At 37.6% G+C, this 17,644-nt stretch overlaps 1 protein-coding gene across 23 annotated transcripts in view; it reads left to right on the top strand.

Moving 5' to 3' along the window:
* The window catches only part of SORBS2 (sorbin and SH3 domain containing 2), a 145,029-nt gene extending 138,172 nt beyond the window's left edge, over window positions 1-6,857 (top strand). For 21 of the 23 annotated variants that reach the window (XM_077177435.1, XM_077177445.1, XM_077177444.1 and 18 more), the window contains 3 exons: window positions 1,169-1,218; window positions 3,949-4,055; window positions 4,817-6,857. In XM_077177435.1, coding sequence (XP_077033550.1) covers window positions 1,169-1,218; window positions 3,949-4,055; window positions 4,817-4,878 — 219 coding nt within the window. In that variant the 3' untranslated portion in view covers window positions 4,879-6,857. The remainder of the gene's footprint in view (window positions 1-1,168; window positions 1,219-3,948; window positions 4,056-4,816) is intronic. The other 2 variants (XM_077177434.1, XM_077177431.1) reach the window with 1 other exon arrangement.
* The last annotated feature ends 10,787 nt before the right edge of the window (window positions 6,858-17,644 follow it).

Genomic DNA, 17,644 nt, shown 5'->3' with positions numbered 1-17,644 from the left:
AAAGAAACCTAACAAACTACATCCCGTGTTTTTCTGTTCAATTTTTGCCATCAGCCTGTGGATTGTTTACGGCTGCCTTCTCTCTTGGAAGACTGTATCATCTTCAAGGGTGACTGAAATAGTCAAACCAAGAGAGAACCATGGGGCAATAAGAAAAATTCCATGGCTAAAGATCAGGTTGCAGTTTACTCAATTCATGAAAGAAAGTGCTATGAGCAGTGTTTGATATCCACATTCCCAAAACAGATATGGTTCCCAGACTTGTCTCTACAGAGTGACCAGAGGGCATCCTCAGTCAACAGAGAATACGATCCCTGCTCATATCAAGAGCTTTTCCAAGCAGCTGCTCCTGCACTTTCTGGCCCCAGCCAGATTATAATCAGTATAAGTCAATAACTTTCTAAGCAGGATATGGTTTCTGTAGAAGGTTAGTATTTTTCATTTACATGCATCCAGATGTATTGGATATTATTGCTCAGTAATGCTCCATTAAGAAGGAACATAGTTCCTTTCAAAAGTTCTGCACTGGAAATACAGACTACTTTTTTCTGTTGAAGTGATAATTGTTATAGTCACACAATTAAATGTATTCTTTCAAAATTGTTTTCTGTTCTTTGCCTCCCAATAGCCTGCATGGCTTGAGATGAAACAGAATTAGTTAAAGCATAGCATGTTATGCCTGCCAAGTTAGTACTCTGTGTGTGTAATGTAAATTGGTATGTTGTTCGTCTGTGAATATTCTAGATTCTGCCATTATGTATAGGAGATTTTATCTGCTTATCTAAAAATATATTTCACCCAAAAAATGTATGATGTTCATCAGTTGCATCTGATTTTTCTAGTGTTATTTCTGTTTCACAGTGAAGAGGCAGCAGGGTTCTATTCCAGCTTTGTACTATGCTATAAATAGAATGGACTGTTGATGAAGTTCACAGTTTTGTTTAGTTTTTATTATGACCTCCAAAAATCAGATCTTTAAACGTGCTGAGATTCAGTTGTTTGATGTGTCTCTTAAGGATTGCTTGTGAGTTGGAAGGGGGGCATAACGGGCCATGGTTATACACAAGGTAGAATACGGACTCTTGAGCAACTATGTGTTACACCCCTATCCAACTATTTGGACCTTAAACTGCAAATCTTTATTACATTTCAAATCATTTCATTTCAGCCACAGCGCCCTGTGCTTTCTCATGAAAATATACACGGTGGGGGGGAACCGTAAGTATAATTCTTGTCTACTAAACCAAAACCTAACGTTTAAGTAACAGCCAGCACATCATCAGATAATTTTTTAACTTGCCAAGTACAATTATGAAGAGATTTCACAGATTTATTGATAACTGCATGATGTAGGAAGATAGCCAAGAATGTCCCAGAGGGCAAAGCCTTATTTGTTTAATTTTACATTCAGTGCAGCCAGACATGGCAACTTAACAGCTCTCCGTTTTCTGTAATTACAGAAGAGATTTTGACTTTTTTTATTCTCTCCATTTTTACATCTCAGGAAAATGACAATTACAGATTCAACATTGATTCAACTGATCTGCTTCACTGACTTGATACAATTATTCAGAAACAGTTCAGGATGTGAATAGAGAGAAAAAAAGTAACTTGATAATGTTGATCACAGGAACACAGGCTCACACTTTTTGGTGTGATTTACAAGTGCAATTCAAATATGAGATACAAGAAAAGCTTTTCTGAAAACTGGAGAAGAACCTAGAACTCAAGTCTTATTTTAAGTGCTTGGGATATTTCAGTACTGACAGTTAAAATGCAAGATTGTCTTGAGATTTCCATCCCCCCCCCAGCCTTGCACTCAGGTCCTACTTCAGTGATCACTGAAACCAGTAGCCATTCTTCCTTTAGCATCAGAGCACTTCAGTATATGCCCTATTAGATAATTTTTCATAAAATGTACCTAATATATTCTAATATTGTCTAAAAATATTTTTACGTTTTCCTTAGTCATTTAAAGATTAAAAAGAGGGGCAAAAAGTTACCAGATAGATATACCACAAATACATAATAAGACTGGGATATTCAATCTCACTAAAACCACAACTTCCTGTTGCTATAGTTGAGCATACTGAAGCACCTTACTCAGTTTTGAAAGCAATAATTTTCTAATTCATTTTGTTCGACATAAGTAGTTCATGACTAAATTTTTTGGCTCCTAAAATTAAAAATATAAATATATTCATTTTATATTTAAATTTATATATAAATTCTCTTGAATATGTTTTATGTCAGTATTGTAAATGCCAGTAGAGTTTTCATACTTATAAAAGTCTTAGATTAGCATAGAGAGAATGAAATTACTACAAAGGAGTTTTTTAGATGGATTATCTAGAAATTACTAAGATTCAATTTTTAAAGTACAAAGAGAGCTCATGGTAAGTTCTTGTTACTGTACTTGAGTAAGTAATTGGCTTGAATCCTATTCATGACACATTGCATCTGCAAAGCTTTTCCCTTTGGAAGCTGCATTTAATTATTTTTTGGAATATCACCATAGCTCTGCTTTCCTGGAATGATGATAAGCATAACAGAAAATATTATTGCCACTTAGCTCTTTGCACAGATTGTTCTTACTACTGCTATACAAATTACCAAAGGTAGTTGCTTAAACAACTAGTCTCTTTCCATTTTGTTAATTAAAATACAAAAAGATACTTTTGGGGCTTGGAAGATGACTGCCAGTGACAAGAAATTAAGGTGGTTTTCTTTTTTTTTCTTGGAATATTTTCTTCTTTTCTAATCTCTGAACCAGCAATGTGAAAAATAAGTGTAGTTTATTTAAGATAAACATCCTGAAACTAAACCTAGCACCAGTCTGTATATAGGATTTTCAAATTGGCCTTTCAGGAGCAGGAATTTTTTACTGAAGTAAACATCTTATTTAAGCCATGAAAACTCAGCCAGAATGATAAAAACATCAATGAGCAACCTATCTTGTTAGTACTGGGGAAAGTGTAATGATGGTAATAAGGTTTAAAATTCAGTGAACTGTTCTAAGAGAAAAGAATGGATACAATTATGTTTTGCTTCAGTAATCTGAAATTCAAACTATATCCTTTTCCCAATTTCTGCAGTTTTGCCCTGCTTCATTTAGACAGTCAGTCATATCTAAGGCACGGTTGCTTAGGAAAAAAGGCCAATTCTGACCATATAGGATTCAAAGGCTTTTACAACAATCTTCCTGTGGACTGTCAGCCCAAGAACCTTTAGTTCCCCCTACTGAGAGTTTATTTTTTCAATTCAAAAAACTTTAATTAAAAGCTGGCAAGGAATGAAATACAATGTATTTAGTAATTGCACACCTCTTGCCATTTATCCACTTATATCCTGCAATCTGCAGCCCTGGCCAGGTGTAGAAGCATAGCTCAGGGCTTGAATATTGTTTGAGTTTCCATCCCTATGTCCTCTGATTTGATCCAGGCCTCTCCCTCACTCTCACAGATGGCTTATCTGTGTAGCCACTGAAGAGCCCAGGGAGCTCCCCCAGCCCCAGTGACAGTGTGTGAGAGCTGCTGTGCTGGGTACCCTCACTTGTGCTGCTACTGCCTTCTCTGGAGCTTAAAGGCAGAACCACAGTGCTGACCATGGCTAGCGCATCTAGACTCTCCTTTAAATGTCCTCTGTTAGGTTACTGAACTATAAAATAACACTAAAATGTTTTTTAAAAAATGCTTTTGAAACAAGTGGTTGAGGAGCCATCAGACTTGCCTTTAAACCCAGTCTTCAATGTCTCATGAGTTGCCTTTCTAATGAAGATTTTATTTACTATAAGTTCCTAACCCTCAAGTCCACTAGGCAAAAAGAATTCCTTTTCCCCTCTATTTGCAAGAAGTGTTTCTTCTTAATGTTTGAACCAGCTCCATTACTTGAGCAAAAGTGCAAGGAACTCTTACTTCTTTTTAAAATGACTCATTTGTCCTATTTAAGGTTTCAGGCTCTATATAACTATACCCCTAGGAACGAAGATGAATTGGAGCTCAGAGAGGGAGATGTCATTGATGTGATGGAAAAATGTGATGATGGATGGTTTGTGGGTATGTTTTGATTTGGTTGCTCTTCTTTTTTTTCCCCCTGACCTGTGCTGCCCTCTTCATGTAGTGTCTTTTAAACAACTTGATTTTTGGCATTTAGTGTAATAAATCTGAACCTGGCTTTATCAGGAGAAATCCCAACCAAAATCCACTGAAATTAGCAGGTGATTTTGCACTTTTCTCTTTTAAAATTGATAGATGCCAAATTGACACACAGCTCCTGATTGTTGTACAGCATTGTTGCCATTTGTGACACAGAATGGACAATGTATTACTTCTCTCTTTATAAAGGCCAGATACCTTAAAACCTTCTCATGGGAATACATCCACAGCACTGACCACTTGTGAAACCCAAGTATTACTGATCAAATGATGATTTCATGACCAGGCCTAGATATGGTGACCTAATCATTTCATAAACCCTCATGCACACAGCAGCTAACTTAATCAACAGACAAGTTCTTAATACTTAAAAAATTCACATTATTTTCATAGACTTTATGTTGATGAAATTAAATTATTTCTATGTACCAAGAATTTTAGCACAGCTTTTAATCAGGCCTAACAATTTAGTCAATTATGCTTCTTCATTTGCATTTTGCTTCCCGTGTTACACTTTGTTAAACCTCACAAATAATATATAGTATAAGGAACTCTAGATCATTCTGCTTGTGCAATATTAAACACAAAAAATTTTAAGGCCATGCTTACATAGTGATTTTCTGTTGTTATTCCCATCTTTCATCTATTGCTTCTAATTTCAGGAACTTCAAGAAGAACCAAATTCTTTGGTACTTTCCCTGGAAACTATGTCAAGAGGCTGTGAATTTTTTTTTTTCTACTTATTTATGCTGCATCTCTGCAACACATCTGCATAAAGCTGCTAGAAAACATGCTACGCTGGCCTTCTGTTTTCTCGCTTGCAGTCTCAAATAGAGGCCATCTAGTTCACCCTCATCCCATCCCACCCGCCAAACCGTCCCAGCAGTATTACAGCAACGACCACAGTGTGAATAACTAAGCTTTTCTGAGACAAGAGGAAGCATTTCAACATTTAAATACTCCCTGGTTTAAAGTATTTCCGTGTGAAACACAATAGGAAAAAGCCTGATGACAGGTACATAAATGAGTTACCATGGGGGGGTAGGGGGGAAGGGGGAAAAAAAGTATTCTTATTTTGAACATTTGTGGTACTACCATGAAGTCTGGTGGGATTTTTTCAGCATGCATGTAATACAGAGGAAAGTTGCTGTTTACTATTTTTTAAAAATTTGATTTTACACATTCTTATTAGCTTGGTAGCATTTGTTGCTTCCACATTGCTGTGTCACGGGTTTGCCTATTGTACTGGTTTACAATGTATGACAAACTATAATATAGACTTTTTGCCTGCACTTGTATGCTGTAACAAATGCACAGTGATTGTAAAATCTCAAGCAAGCAAAGTGAAAAATGGAAGAACTGCAAGTGTTCTGAACGGGTGCAATGGTATTGGCTAAATCTTTTATCTTTTTTTCCCTAATGAAAAACTGTAGTGAACCTGTAGTGTTTTCTGTTAAAAAGTAAGAAGTGCAAAAGGCACAAAGACTGGGGAAAGAGGATTTAAGGAAGAGCAAGACAGTGCTGTAAGCATAGACAATAATAACCTGCTATTGATGTCTGATATTAAATGGTTGTAATCAAAATGTTGTAATAGTAAGCAACATGAAGTGTAAGAGGTAGTGTTTTTACTTATCAGGAAATTAAAGAAGCAGGAAGGTAAACAGTGTTAGTGCAAAGGGTTGTTGGATTTTGGTTTTTTTCTTTCCTAACATAGCCACCTGAAAAATATTCACAAGCATCATGTACTGATTTATTTCACTATATATGTGTATGTATGTTAATGAAACCCAAGTTACACATTCTTTTTAGGAATTTAGACAGAAAAAAGAAGTCACAAGTATTAAAACAAATATATTTTAGAGGTGTTGGGTTTTGTTTTTTTGTCTGAATGAACAAGTGTTTGAAAACATACATTTTCCATAAGCAAAGGTAAGCATAAATAGCAAATGAAATTAAGGCACAGGATGATAATGACTATGGCTTTATGAAAATAAAAATTTGGATTTGGTTTCTTTGGCACCTTATAGATGGCAAAAGCTTCTGCTGCATTTTTCATGGATAAAGGATCAAAATTATCAAAATGTATGTAGTCTCTGTAGCATTTTGTACATAATTTTGCTTTTTTGTACAGAGCCATTTGGTTGTTGATTTTTAAAAAATTAAGTTTCTTATTTGCCCTCTTCACATACAGAACATTTCAATGCATTTTTTTCTTTTCTTTCTCTGTTTACCATAAGCACATCTGGATAGTGCAATTCTGTAAGATAGCCTTTTATGCAAAATTTTATTAATTAAAATATGGTTTACCAGCCAAATCTAAATGTACATATGTCTTTATTACTGAGAAAGGTCATTAAGGCAAAGGTAAAGAAACATCTTTGTGCAGCATACCTTTATTATTGCAGATTTCATGGCAAAAGCTTTATATTCAAAGGCTTTCAATTTTAAACTAGATCTGCATGCAGCTTTGCTGTGAGATTAATACTATCTTTGATGCCATTTATGATTGAGGACTTAAATATCTGTTGCCTGTGATATTTAAAAAGTACTGTTTCTACTCTGTATCTGATTTTAGAAAAATGCAGGTTTTTCATACCTGAGTTTCAGGTAACTGACTTTGAATTCCTACAAGCAAAAGGTCTCTGTGGTTTTGTTTTTTTTTTCTTGAATAGACTTCTAATAAATTTTGCTTGGAGTACAAAACTGTTTCCCCCATCATTTCTCCAAATACAAGTAGCTTATCACTTAAGTATTGCAAAGTGCTTAACTCTTCAAGCTTATATGCAAATATTAGTACACCTTGTACTTACACACACCCCCCACACCCCCCATCAAGCCTACACCAGTTATATATATGTGCCACTAGCATTGCCCACACAGCTCTCACTTGGTCCACTTCTGTGTCATGCCTGAAACACCTGAATGCAAAAGCAACATTATGGACTTTCTGCATAGAAAGTCCATAATTTGAGATGATTTTTCTCTTGCCAGAACCACCCTTCACAGAGAAACACAATGTATAAACCCTTTATACATGCCAGAAGTTCTTACATCCTAATCCTTCAACAAAAGCAAAACGAGAACTCCCATGGTAAATGACAGCATAGGAACGAGAATTGAGGAAAACACTGGTTTTGGGAAATATTTTACACTTGGGACATCTCTGCCTGGCAACAACTGTCCAAAAAAACTTGCAGCAAGAAGCAAAGCAGGTTCTAGGTTTGGGGTGGGGGCTTGTGTTTGGTTTTTTTGTTGAATTTTTTTTCACTGCCTGGTCACACAGATACTGCTGGAGCCTCAGAGTAGCTCTTTAGTCCTTCTTCACCATGCCACACTGTCCATTCCTGCCAGACTGCTTCTTCCCAAATGCTGTGCATGGTTTACTTCTACCACTAAAGAATCCAGTAGAGCAGCAACCTGCCTTTGGACAGGAATAATCCATTTCCTCAAGTCTGATGTATGCTGTTTTGTCTTCACAATTGCTGGGCTGGAAAATGCAAACCCACCAAAATCTCTAAATAAATAATAAATATGTAGCTGAAAGTGATAGCTGTCTACAGGGAGGCTAGACCAAGGACTGCTGTTAAACTCCAGCAGAAACTCCTTCGTCAGTATAATTGTCAGTTCTGGGAGTGCTTTCAGTCAGGACAAGGCCTGATTTAGTCTGTATGACTGAAGTGACCATTCCCTTCCTCTGCTAATTTAGCTTAAACCCACCCCATGCATCTCTTCTCACAGCCCAATAACCAAATTCTAGCATATGCAGTGCAACATGGTTTGGTTTGCCCTTTCTGTTTGCTGGGTGACCCAGCATGGCATTTAGGGCATCACTGAAGTCCTGCTTTATGCCAGGTACTTGCGAGAACTGTCAGAAACAGGCAGTGCTGTGCTTTAATAGTCTTCTATAAAAACTAGCCTAGTAACATCAGCTGGTTAGTATAGTCTCATTAATATAAAGAAATTCTGGATTGTTACGGGTCTGAGTGGTTAAGGGATGAAATAGAATCCTCTGCTAATTGCAAAGTGAATGAAAACAGGGAAAATATTTGCCGTTTTAATGAGAATAGCAAGCCATTGACACTTCAGGAGAAGATTGTAGTTCTTAATGTTTTCATCAAAAAGTAGATAAATATTTAAGTATGTCCAGGTAAACCAAACATACTCAATCTGCTAAGTCTGCTGAAATCCCAACTACACTATTGAAGGAAAAAAAAAGGGATTTTTTGAGTTTCCTTGGATAGGCCCCTATAAAACCAAGAAGGCCACCCCATCACCACTTTTTTGGTGTTTCATCCAAAAAAAGCCAGAGCAAGAGAGGTCTGGGCAATTAGAAGCCAGCCAGTTTAATATCTAGGAAAAGATGAGAACAGATCAATTAAAAGCTTCAGATATTCACTGATTTTTCTGGAAAATTATGTATCAAACCAAATTCTTTTTCTCTTGTCAGCATATGTAGCATGCTTCTTGATTTCTGTTAGGATTTGCTTTAATGCTATGAGTTGGCAGCTGGATTTGCAGACTAAGAAAAGTCAGTGCCAGTGCAATAAAATGAAGTCCGTTGCAGAGTTGCACATTACAGACAAACAGGTAATATAACCACAGCATCCCGAAAAACCAGTTGATCTCAGTCCCTACCCTACAGAGAGTATTTGCTGCTGAGGAAAGGCTTCCTAAAACAAGACAGCCCATAACACATCAACAAGCCAGGGAGACTAATGCATGAGCAGTTCAGGGTAGTGATCTATATCCCAAACTAAGCAAAGGGTCACCCTAGCAGGTCTCACATTCTGTCACCCGTGCCAAAGCAAAGCACGCTGTCATTCTGCCATGCCTGGTATTTACTAGTTGCCTTTTAAATGCTGATATACAGAACCCGGACAGGAACACGAGGTGCTTCCTGTGCATTTGAAAAAGCAGTGCATGAGCCCATGGGAAGCTGGAAACATGAAGTCAGTAGCCCTACAAAGACCTTAGGTCATTGCTAAGTATAGTCTCTTACAGCATTAATAGTTACAGGGTGAAACCCTGCCTTTGCTCCAGTTAATAGCAAGCTCCTTTGAAGTCAAGAAATCTCACAGTATTGGTAATAATTTCTGTGTTAGCATGAAAATAAATTGCATAAGAAAGAATCACTAGAACAACTGAACATCCAGTTTGGGTTGGTTTTATTATATTGAAAAGTGTGAGTGCACACAGAGACCAGAATCCACTTCTTTAACCATTCACACAGAGCAGAGCAGAGAGTTCCCTTTTTTTGTACTTAACTGACAAGTTAGCTTAAAAAAAAATTCTTTTATCCATTGTTACAACCAGCAAATACCAATCAGACCAACACCTAAATCCATCCATTTTACACAGCAGGGAACTGCCAGACCAACACAAAGGAAATCAGTACCTTATCCATACACAGTAAATGGGGATGCTGAATTTAACAAGACTTTCTTCTGCAAGAAGAAAGTCTATCAATAATCAATCAACATCATGCCATTTATCTGACTGGATGCAAAAATTGCCATTTTACTGTTATCCACCCTGTAATGGCCAGATAGTTAAGTTCCCAAGTCCTAGCTAAAGATTGCCCAATAGAATCTATTGTTCTCATCCATATAGTGAAGTCACATTCCTTTGAAAATTAAAACTATTTTCACACATATCTATGCAGAATATGACAGAAATCCACAATGAATTCCTGCTTGCACTTCCCTAAGTCAGAAACTAATTAGGCCAAAGAAAGTGATACTGGTGGCTGCTAGGCTTTCATTTATGGGTTTTATGTCACCTCTGAAACATTAAAAAAAAAAAACAAAAGCTTCTAGTTATTATGTGGTGATGAAACCAGGGAAGAACCTGAACAATCCTGCAGGTGCAACTTCTAGTGCAAATGTGATGCAAATAGTTACACTGTGCAGCTGCACCCGGGACTCCCAGCTCCTGTTTCATTTGCATCAATGAGAATCCCATATATAATGTATTAAGAAAGATGACTTTTGATATTTAGATTTTCTTTCCTCAGGAGTCACAAAAGAGCAAAGTTTTGTGGTAACCAATTGTTTTATACCACAAAAAAGCAGAAAGCATTCTTACTAAAATAGCTTTAATGCCTATAACAACTATCCCATACCAATTTTTTGAGCTACCTTTAAATCATGATGTCACATCTAATTACAAATCAGGAGCACAGAGGGTTCCACTAGATCAGAATGGCATTACATCACAAGTGACACGAGGGCAGGGAGGGGGGGAAGTGTTGACTGACAACACAAAATGCGTTGCTATCCTCAGTACAGACACTCACATCTCAACAATTCATGTTTCTTGCTGCCAACACAAATAACAAACTTGGAAGCCATTATTTCATCACCCCCATAAACAAATAGCAAAGTAATCCTCCTACATTTTCCATCCATCAGATAAACCAGTAAACCACTTTAAAAACATCCCAAGAATAATGTAATTATTTATTTCTATCAGTGAAGAATTACCAGAGAGTTACAAGCAGTGGCTCTTGATAGTTCCCTCCAAAAGGAGGGGTTTCACTTCTCTCTCACAAGCCAACGTTTCCCTTTGCAAGAGAGGGCCCAGTATTCACCTATGTCCACTTTGGGGTCCAAACTTTAGCTCCAACCAACTGGAAGAGAAATTTGCTATTTTAATATCTTAAAGGATCTGGTCCTTTAAGATTGTTTTGGCCATCTTACATTAATATAAAATGGAGTTATGTTATCTCAAGACTTTCTACAAGTGCCACTTAAGGACCAAAGAAATAAACTGCTCAATAAAATAATCAAGCCTTCAGTCCTTTGCACTGTGATTCTTTTCCTCACTCCTGAGTTAAGCATATAAGTGAAACCAGCACTTCAGATGGGGAACACTGAGAAGCCTGAACATGTCGTTCTAAGTGGGTCATTGCACCGCTTCTGTCACTGTGATTTGCTAGATAAACCCCAAGCATGCAATGACCCAACTCATGCTTCCCTGGGTTAGTGCTCTGAACTGTAATGTGAAACATGTACAAATACCAGCTGGCTTAATACTCACCAGAGGCTTTTCTTACACTACCACAGATTCATCTGTTAAAGATAGGGGGTTTTTTCACAAGTAACTGGAAATATTTGAACAGGTGAGAATGAGCCCTTCCCTCCTTACACCATAAAAGAGGACAAATGAATGTGCCCAGGATGTCTGGGGTAGTAGAGAGCAATATTTATATGCCATGGAAGAGTTCAAGGAACTATTTATAGATTCATTTCAACTGCTCCTGCAGCCAGCTCTGAGGTACAAGACATAAAGCAGCACATGAGACAATCTGAAGCACAAAGTATGAAAGTCATGTGCCATCAAAACCACAGGGAAACACCAAGGACGCACAAGAAGCCCCTCTGCTAGTCACCAATGCATACTCGCATTCTGAAACAGGCATGCTGCTACGTAGGGGTGCAAAACATTTGTACCTACCATTTCAGTCAAAAGGAGTTTTAAAGGAGAGTGTTGGAAGAAAGAAATTGTCCCAAACCTATATCAGCATCACATAACTTCTGACCATTGCAGCTTTAATTACAAAACTTCTGCAGTTTGAGTTGTTACAGAAAATTGACTTTTCAGTTGCACACACCAGGGATAAATTCTGTGCACAGAATCATAAAATTACTGCTAACTATCCAAACTTTCTCCATTCTTTGCAACACACACTTCCTTTGTTTATCTATTTCATTTCAGGGTCACAAACAGCACAAGCTTCAAGACAAGAATTCTCAAGGCAGAAAATCTGCAACTTATTTGTACAGCATTCATGCAAAGATGTCCTTGGTCCTTTGAGGTCTTAACCATTGCTTTAATGCAGGAGGAAAAACAGCACTAAATTAAAATAAATTGTTTCATTACAGACATACATTCACCATCTGTACCTCAGTTACAGAAAGAGATGATGTTTCAATGTCCTCCACTCAAAAAAAAAACAAAAAAAACCACAAAAAAAATCCAAACCAAACAAAAAAAACCCCTAATACACAACAAAACCAGAGAGGTGGGGTGGCTACTACTGAAGAAAGAGCAGTGTATTTGGGACATCAGAGGCAGACAAAACCAGGGAGAGCTGTTTCAGGTCCTAGAAACAGGATACCTGGCCATGTTATGGAGCCAGCCTTGTCAGCCTTCTTCCTTTGATGCCTTAAGTTTTAGCTTTCATATTTTCCAGATTCTGTATACATTAGTATATATAATTCTGAACTTCATATAAAGTCTTAGCAAGTTCTCTTCAGTTTAGTTAGACAAAACAATCCTTTTCTAGCCTCAGAACAAAGGCCACTGTTGTAGCTTCAGGCCCAAACAGATAAACAACAGATAAATGAGGAGAGCAATCTGGGAGGATGGGACTTCATAACCTGAAGCTGTAATTGGACAATTAACCCCAATATGTAAATGGACCAAAACTTATAAAAGTGTGAAAACTCATGAATCAGTGTTCATCTTGGGTGGAGCCACAGCCGGGCTCTTGTACTGCCCAAGGTGTATCCTCTGAAGGCCTTGTAATAAATACCTGCTTTATTCCTTTAACACTGTCTAGCCTCTGTTCTAGGTGCCTCACAAGGCATCACCTTCAGCACACACATCCTGTGATTCCATGAATGATAGCTCCCCAGGAAAGCCACAAAATGGTAACTATTATAGTCAGACCAGACTAAAAAGAGTCAAGAGTAAGATCAACAGGGGGAGATACTAACAGCTACAGCAAACCCAAAGAAATCCTTCAGGCTGTATGGGCCTGCCCACCCTGAAGGGCATGGTTTTAAGTCCAGCTGGAAATTTGACTGTCCTGGTTTTAAGCCCAGCTGGAAAGTAAGCACCATGCAGCTGCTCTCTCAACCCCCCCACATATGAGTGACCTACCCTACTTTTTCCTCCTGCTCTACCACTCCTCTTCCTGTCAGCTCCAGAGGCAAAACTACTATTGAGGGAAAGGCATCCATGGAATATGAAACATTTTACTACTGCAAATTACTGCAATTCTGTTTTATTCCATTCAAGCTCTCACACTTTGGTTCTTGCCTTACCCAGACGTCTACCAAAAGACCTCAGCAACTTGACATCATTGCTGAAATCCAGAACTTGCAAAGATGAGAAGGTCACCTGCATCAGACCATAAAACCTAAGTTAGCTAACAGCACCCACAGCACATTTCCTGGAGCTTGCTGGAAGATCCTGACTTTAAACATTCTGGCATTCCCTCAAACAAGAGACCTTTAGCAAGTTACTTTTAAGCTCTGAGAAATGCTAAAGAAATTGCTGAAATGCAATGGTCAGGTAAGAGCGGATAAAAAAATCAGTCTTAGGGAGACTTTTTTTTGCATTTCTGAAGAGGTTTGTAGTTTTCAGTGGTTTTGGTGTTTGGTTTGTTGGGTGGGGTTTTTTTTAGCTGAAGGGAGACAGTAAAAAGGATTGCAAGCAAAACCGTTTTCAGGTCTTTATTTCCAGAGAGATTTTTGTTAGGAGACTTTACTCACATTTCAAAGCACTACCTGTAAATACCATTATTTACTTCACATTGTAGAATGAGGATTACCCTTTGAAAAGCCTAGAGGAATTACACCCTAATTCCGGCCTGGATTTCCACAATACCAGCAAACTTCAAGAACAAAAATTCCCAGCTATGGTACGAACTACATTAACTCTCCACATGCTGGGATATAGCAATAGTGGATATATGAATACCAGTTTTAAGACTCTTTGTAGATATCTGACAGTTTCACATCTACCATTTTATATAAAGTGATTGATAAAATGAGAAGTTTGTCCTGCTTAAGTTTCTGCTGTTTTTATCCTTGCTGCAGTTCACCATTTTTCACAATACAGCCAGTTTTTGCAAATGTTTTCTCAATTCTGTGCACTTACCCCTACATTCACTGAACAGAATCAAGCAAAAACTCCAGTCAGAGCAAAGTGTGAAATACATAATTAGTTACTTTCATTTAGCTTTTTTTTTTTTTTTGCTGATAAAAAACTAATTCATGGACACGAACAAGCTGCCAGTGTCCTTTAAACAAGCAGAAAGAGATTAATCGAGATAGTAATGGGGAAAATATTTACAGTATCTAGCCACATTCAAGCATTCTGCTTGAGTAACTAGAGTGTGCGTCAGGACCCGAGGATCCAGCTTTGTGGCCAGCTATATTCTGAAGCTGCTAATCTCTGGCTCAGGGCCCACCTTATACTTAAAACAGAATACGATATTTGTCTTTCAGCTGTTGCCGTTTGTCATGACCCAATAAACATGGCTAACTCTGCCATAGCAACTGCTGTTAAAATGCTGAAGCCAAGCCACAAAGTGAAAGAAAAATAGATGCTGAATACGGTACTTTATGGAACATAAGAAAACAATTGTATATTAAAAGACATTCTGATGCCCGTTTCTAAGAGAAAAATACCCAGAAGTTTTGGCACTAGGACTACAAGTGACTATGACCTACCATGTGATCTCACATGTGATCTCATCATTTGTTTGTGTATGGAGTCTTATCTCTTGGGAGACCACAAAATAGGTCAAGGTATTGATCTAGAAGTTTGACACATGCTTTGAAGAAACACCTGACTGCTCTGTACTTAGAAAAAAAAAACATATATTTTTTCAGGCTCAAGGCAGAATGAACTTTTGTTTTCCCTTCTTCCTAAGATTCCTAGATAGAGATCTTGGATCAGTAGACTAACACAGAACAACTGTAAATACCTGTTCCCAAGGATATCTTTCTCTCATAGACACAAATGCTCACAGACAGGGGTTGACAGAAAAACCTGCCAAGTACAGCAATACAGAATGAGCCACCATGGACCACAGTTCAAATCCTTATGGTTCATTGTTGCCTACATGCCTCCAAAAAACCTGTAGCCAGCCCCAGGGAAACACCAGACACACTCTCAGTGGCATTCACTCATTTGGAGTACAGTTGCATATAAGCAGTTTGCTCTGCTATATTCAAAGAGCCGTACGCAAAAGCAGTATTTTACAGCCAAGGATAAAGGTGTGGTTAAAAAGAACTGCATAGAATGAAAACTAAGAGAAACTTCAGAAGAAGATCCAGACAGGATGGGCAGCTTTGCGTCCCACTTTATTTCTGCCTCTCCTAAAGGTATTTTGTAAATAGTCATAGCATTCCCAGACTTTTATTATTTGTTATTTACAATATAAGACATTCTCAATAAGTCAAAAAATAATAATTTAAGAACTATATATGGAAAAAATTTAAAATCTTGGAGCAGGAATAAAATACAAATCACAACCATAAAGGGATAAGAATTTTCTTTTTAACCAAGAAATCACTGTTCTTTTCTTGACACTTCAGATGTTTTTCTAGATATAACTTTCACTGACAAAAATATATTAGAAGGGAGAAAACATACATACACATAAGCGTTGCCATAGAGAGGGACATACACTGTAGACAGGATCTTCATTGACAATTTTACCACTCCAAGAAGAACAAGCTCTCTCTTGTCATCTATTAATTTTTAGACAAAATGCAATCCAAAAAAGCACTGCTACTCCCTCCTGCCTGATGGGTTCCTGTAGTCACACAAGCTGTACTAGGGATCTATTCTTACCCTTGAGTTTTGCAAAATTCTAAATTTTTGTTGCATCTAGTGCTACTGAATAGCTCCTTCTCCAGCAGCAGCATATGTAATCCCAATACGTTCACTTGCCTATAACCTTTTATCTTGATTAGGTAAGGAGCAGAAAAAAGGTTAATTATAACTAACATAGAAGGGAAATACCACAGCATTTTGTGCCAGTTTTGGTCTATGAGTTGCGTGGATACAGTAATTCATATCCCATGAATGAGACCTGAATAGCAATTCAAAAATACATGTCTGAAAAGAAAGGATGCAATGTCTAACCAAGATGTCCACAGGAGAAGCTGACTGGGTCATGCCTGAAACACAGTTGGCCAACAGCTTCTAAGTATCTAAAATAACTATCTGCTAAATTACAATTTAACATACCCCTCTGGAAGGCCTCACGTTACCTCCATCACTTCCACTGCCCATTTCCCTGGTCCTAATCACCTTATGTCCTCCAGAGTCTTCTTTTCTGGGCCCTGCCAATACTTGACTTGTACCATGCAACCCATGATACACAAAAAAAAGATGGTTGGCCACCACTGGCATACTAACAGTATCAGAGATGTATTTTAGCCTACACAGACACAAGCAATAATAATGTAGTGGTAAACGTTTACCTTTTACACCTAAGGCTTGGAAAGAACAAGAGTCAAGTGTCTTGATACCACTTGATCTTTTCACTATCCCTTTAGCAAAATAAGCTTTTCTCTTGAAAAGATACAGTTAATTTCCATGTAGCAATAAAAGATTACATAGCTAAACACATAAAATCACACATGAAATCAAGAAGTAGGACTAATTCTTGTAGAAATGAAAAGTGAGACTTGGCCTTTAACAGAGGCAGTGCTGGGTGTCTGAAGAGGCATGTTATCTTTTCTGTAGGTACGTGTCATTGCACACCTAATGAAGTATTTGGACTATTTCCTAAATGCTGCAGTATAATATGTCTCATGAAAGAGGTTCTATAAATCTAACAACTGCTGTGCATTATTTTTTCAGGTAAAGTCAAATGGCAAACACATCAGAGAGTTGTGTAACAGCCAACTTATGTTCAAAAATTATGTAAGTGCCAGCATGTTAATTTATGAAGCATAATGGACTTATCTGCTGGCACAAAGCCTTGCTAACTTATTCCAACTTCAGTTCTTTGAAATGAGCTTATCTCATTTCCAATGCCAAAATGGCTTTAACTTTAAACAAAAAAGGCATCAGCTTGCCAAATTTGGACATGACGTTTGACTGCAGCTATTAAAGGGAGCAGAACCACAGATGAGTGAATGAGCTGAAAAGAAAAACAAATCCTTCCTCAGTTTTAAGATTCTCCAGCAGAACTTCCACAGGCTGTCAGAACATAAAGGCAAACACTTTTCCATACACAACAGGAAAAAAACAGCCATAAAATTAATTGTGAAATTTGAGAAATGCAGCGATTAAGCACAAAATCTGAGAAATGCTTTGCAACTTTTTTGCTGGGAGTCATAATGATAAAATGAGCTGACACATCAGGCTCACAATGAAACCAATAAAGGACAACAAATTCCTTTCCTAGTCATAACCATATCAAACCCCCTGCAAAACAGGCAAAATTGAATTAGTATGACAGAAGCAACACTTCAGAAAACCAGTGCAGTAATCAGAGTCTTAGCAACACAGACTGAAAGTCAATACATGCATAGATTGCAAACACAGAGCTGCAAATGTAGGGTATAGACACGAGTTTTCAAAATTAAGGTAAGCAGTACTTCAATACCTTAATGTGACATCAGCATCTCATTCTATTCAATATACTCCTTAGATTTTTTTTAAAACATTTGTCATTATTTTATAAATATCCCCAACTCCTCCTTTACATTTTTTTAAAAATAAAAAAAAAACCAAGG

The sequence above is a fragment of the Agelaius phoeniceus genome, chromosome 4, assembly GCF_051311805.1.
Source record: "Agelaius phoeniceus isolate bAgePho1 chromosome 4, bAgePho1.hap1, whole genome shotgun sequence".
Taxonomy (NCBI): Eukaryota; Metazoa; Chordata; class Aves; order Passeriformes; family Icteridae; genus Agelaius; species Agelaius phoeniceus.
The sequence above is the reverse complement of the archived record's forward strand: the minus strand, read 5'-3'. Positions and strand labels throughout refer to the sequence as shown.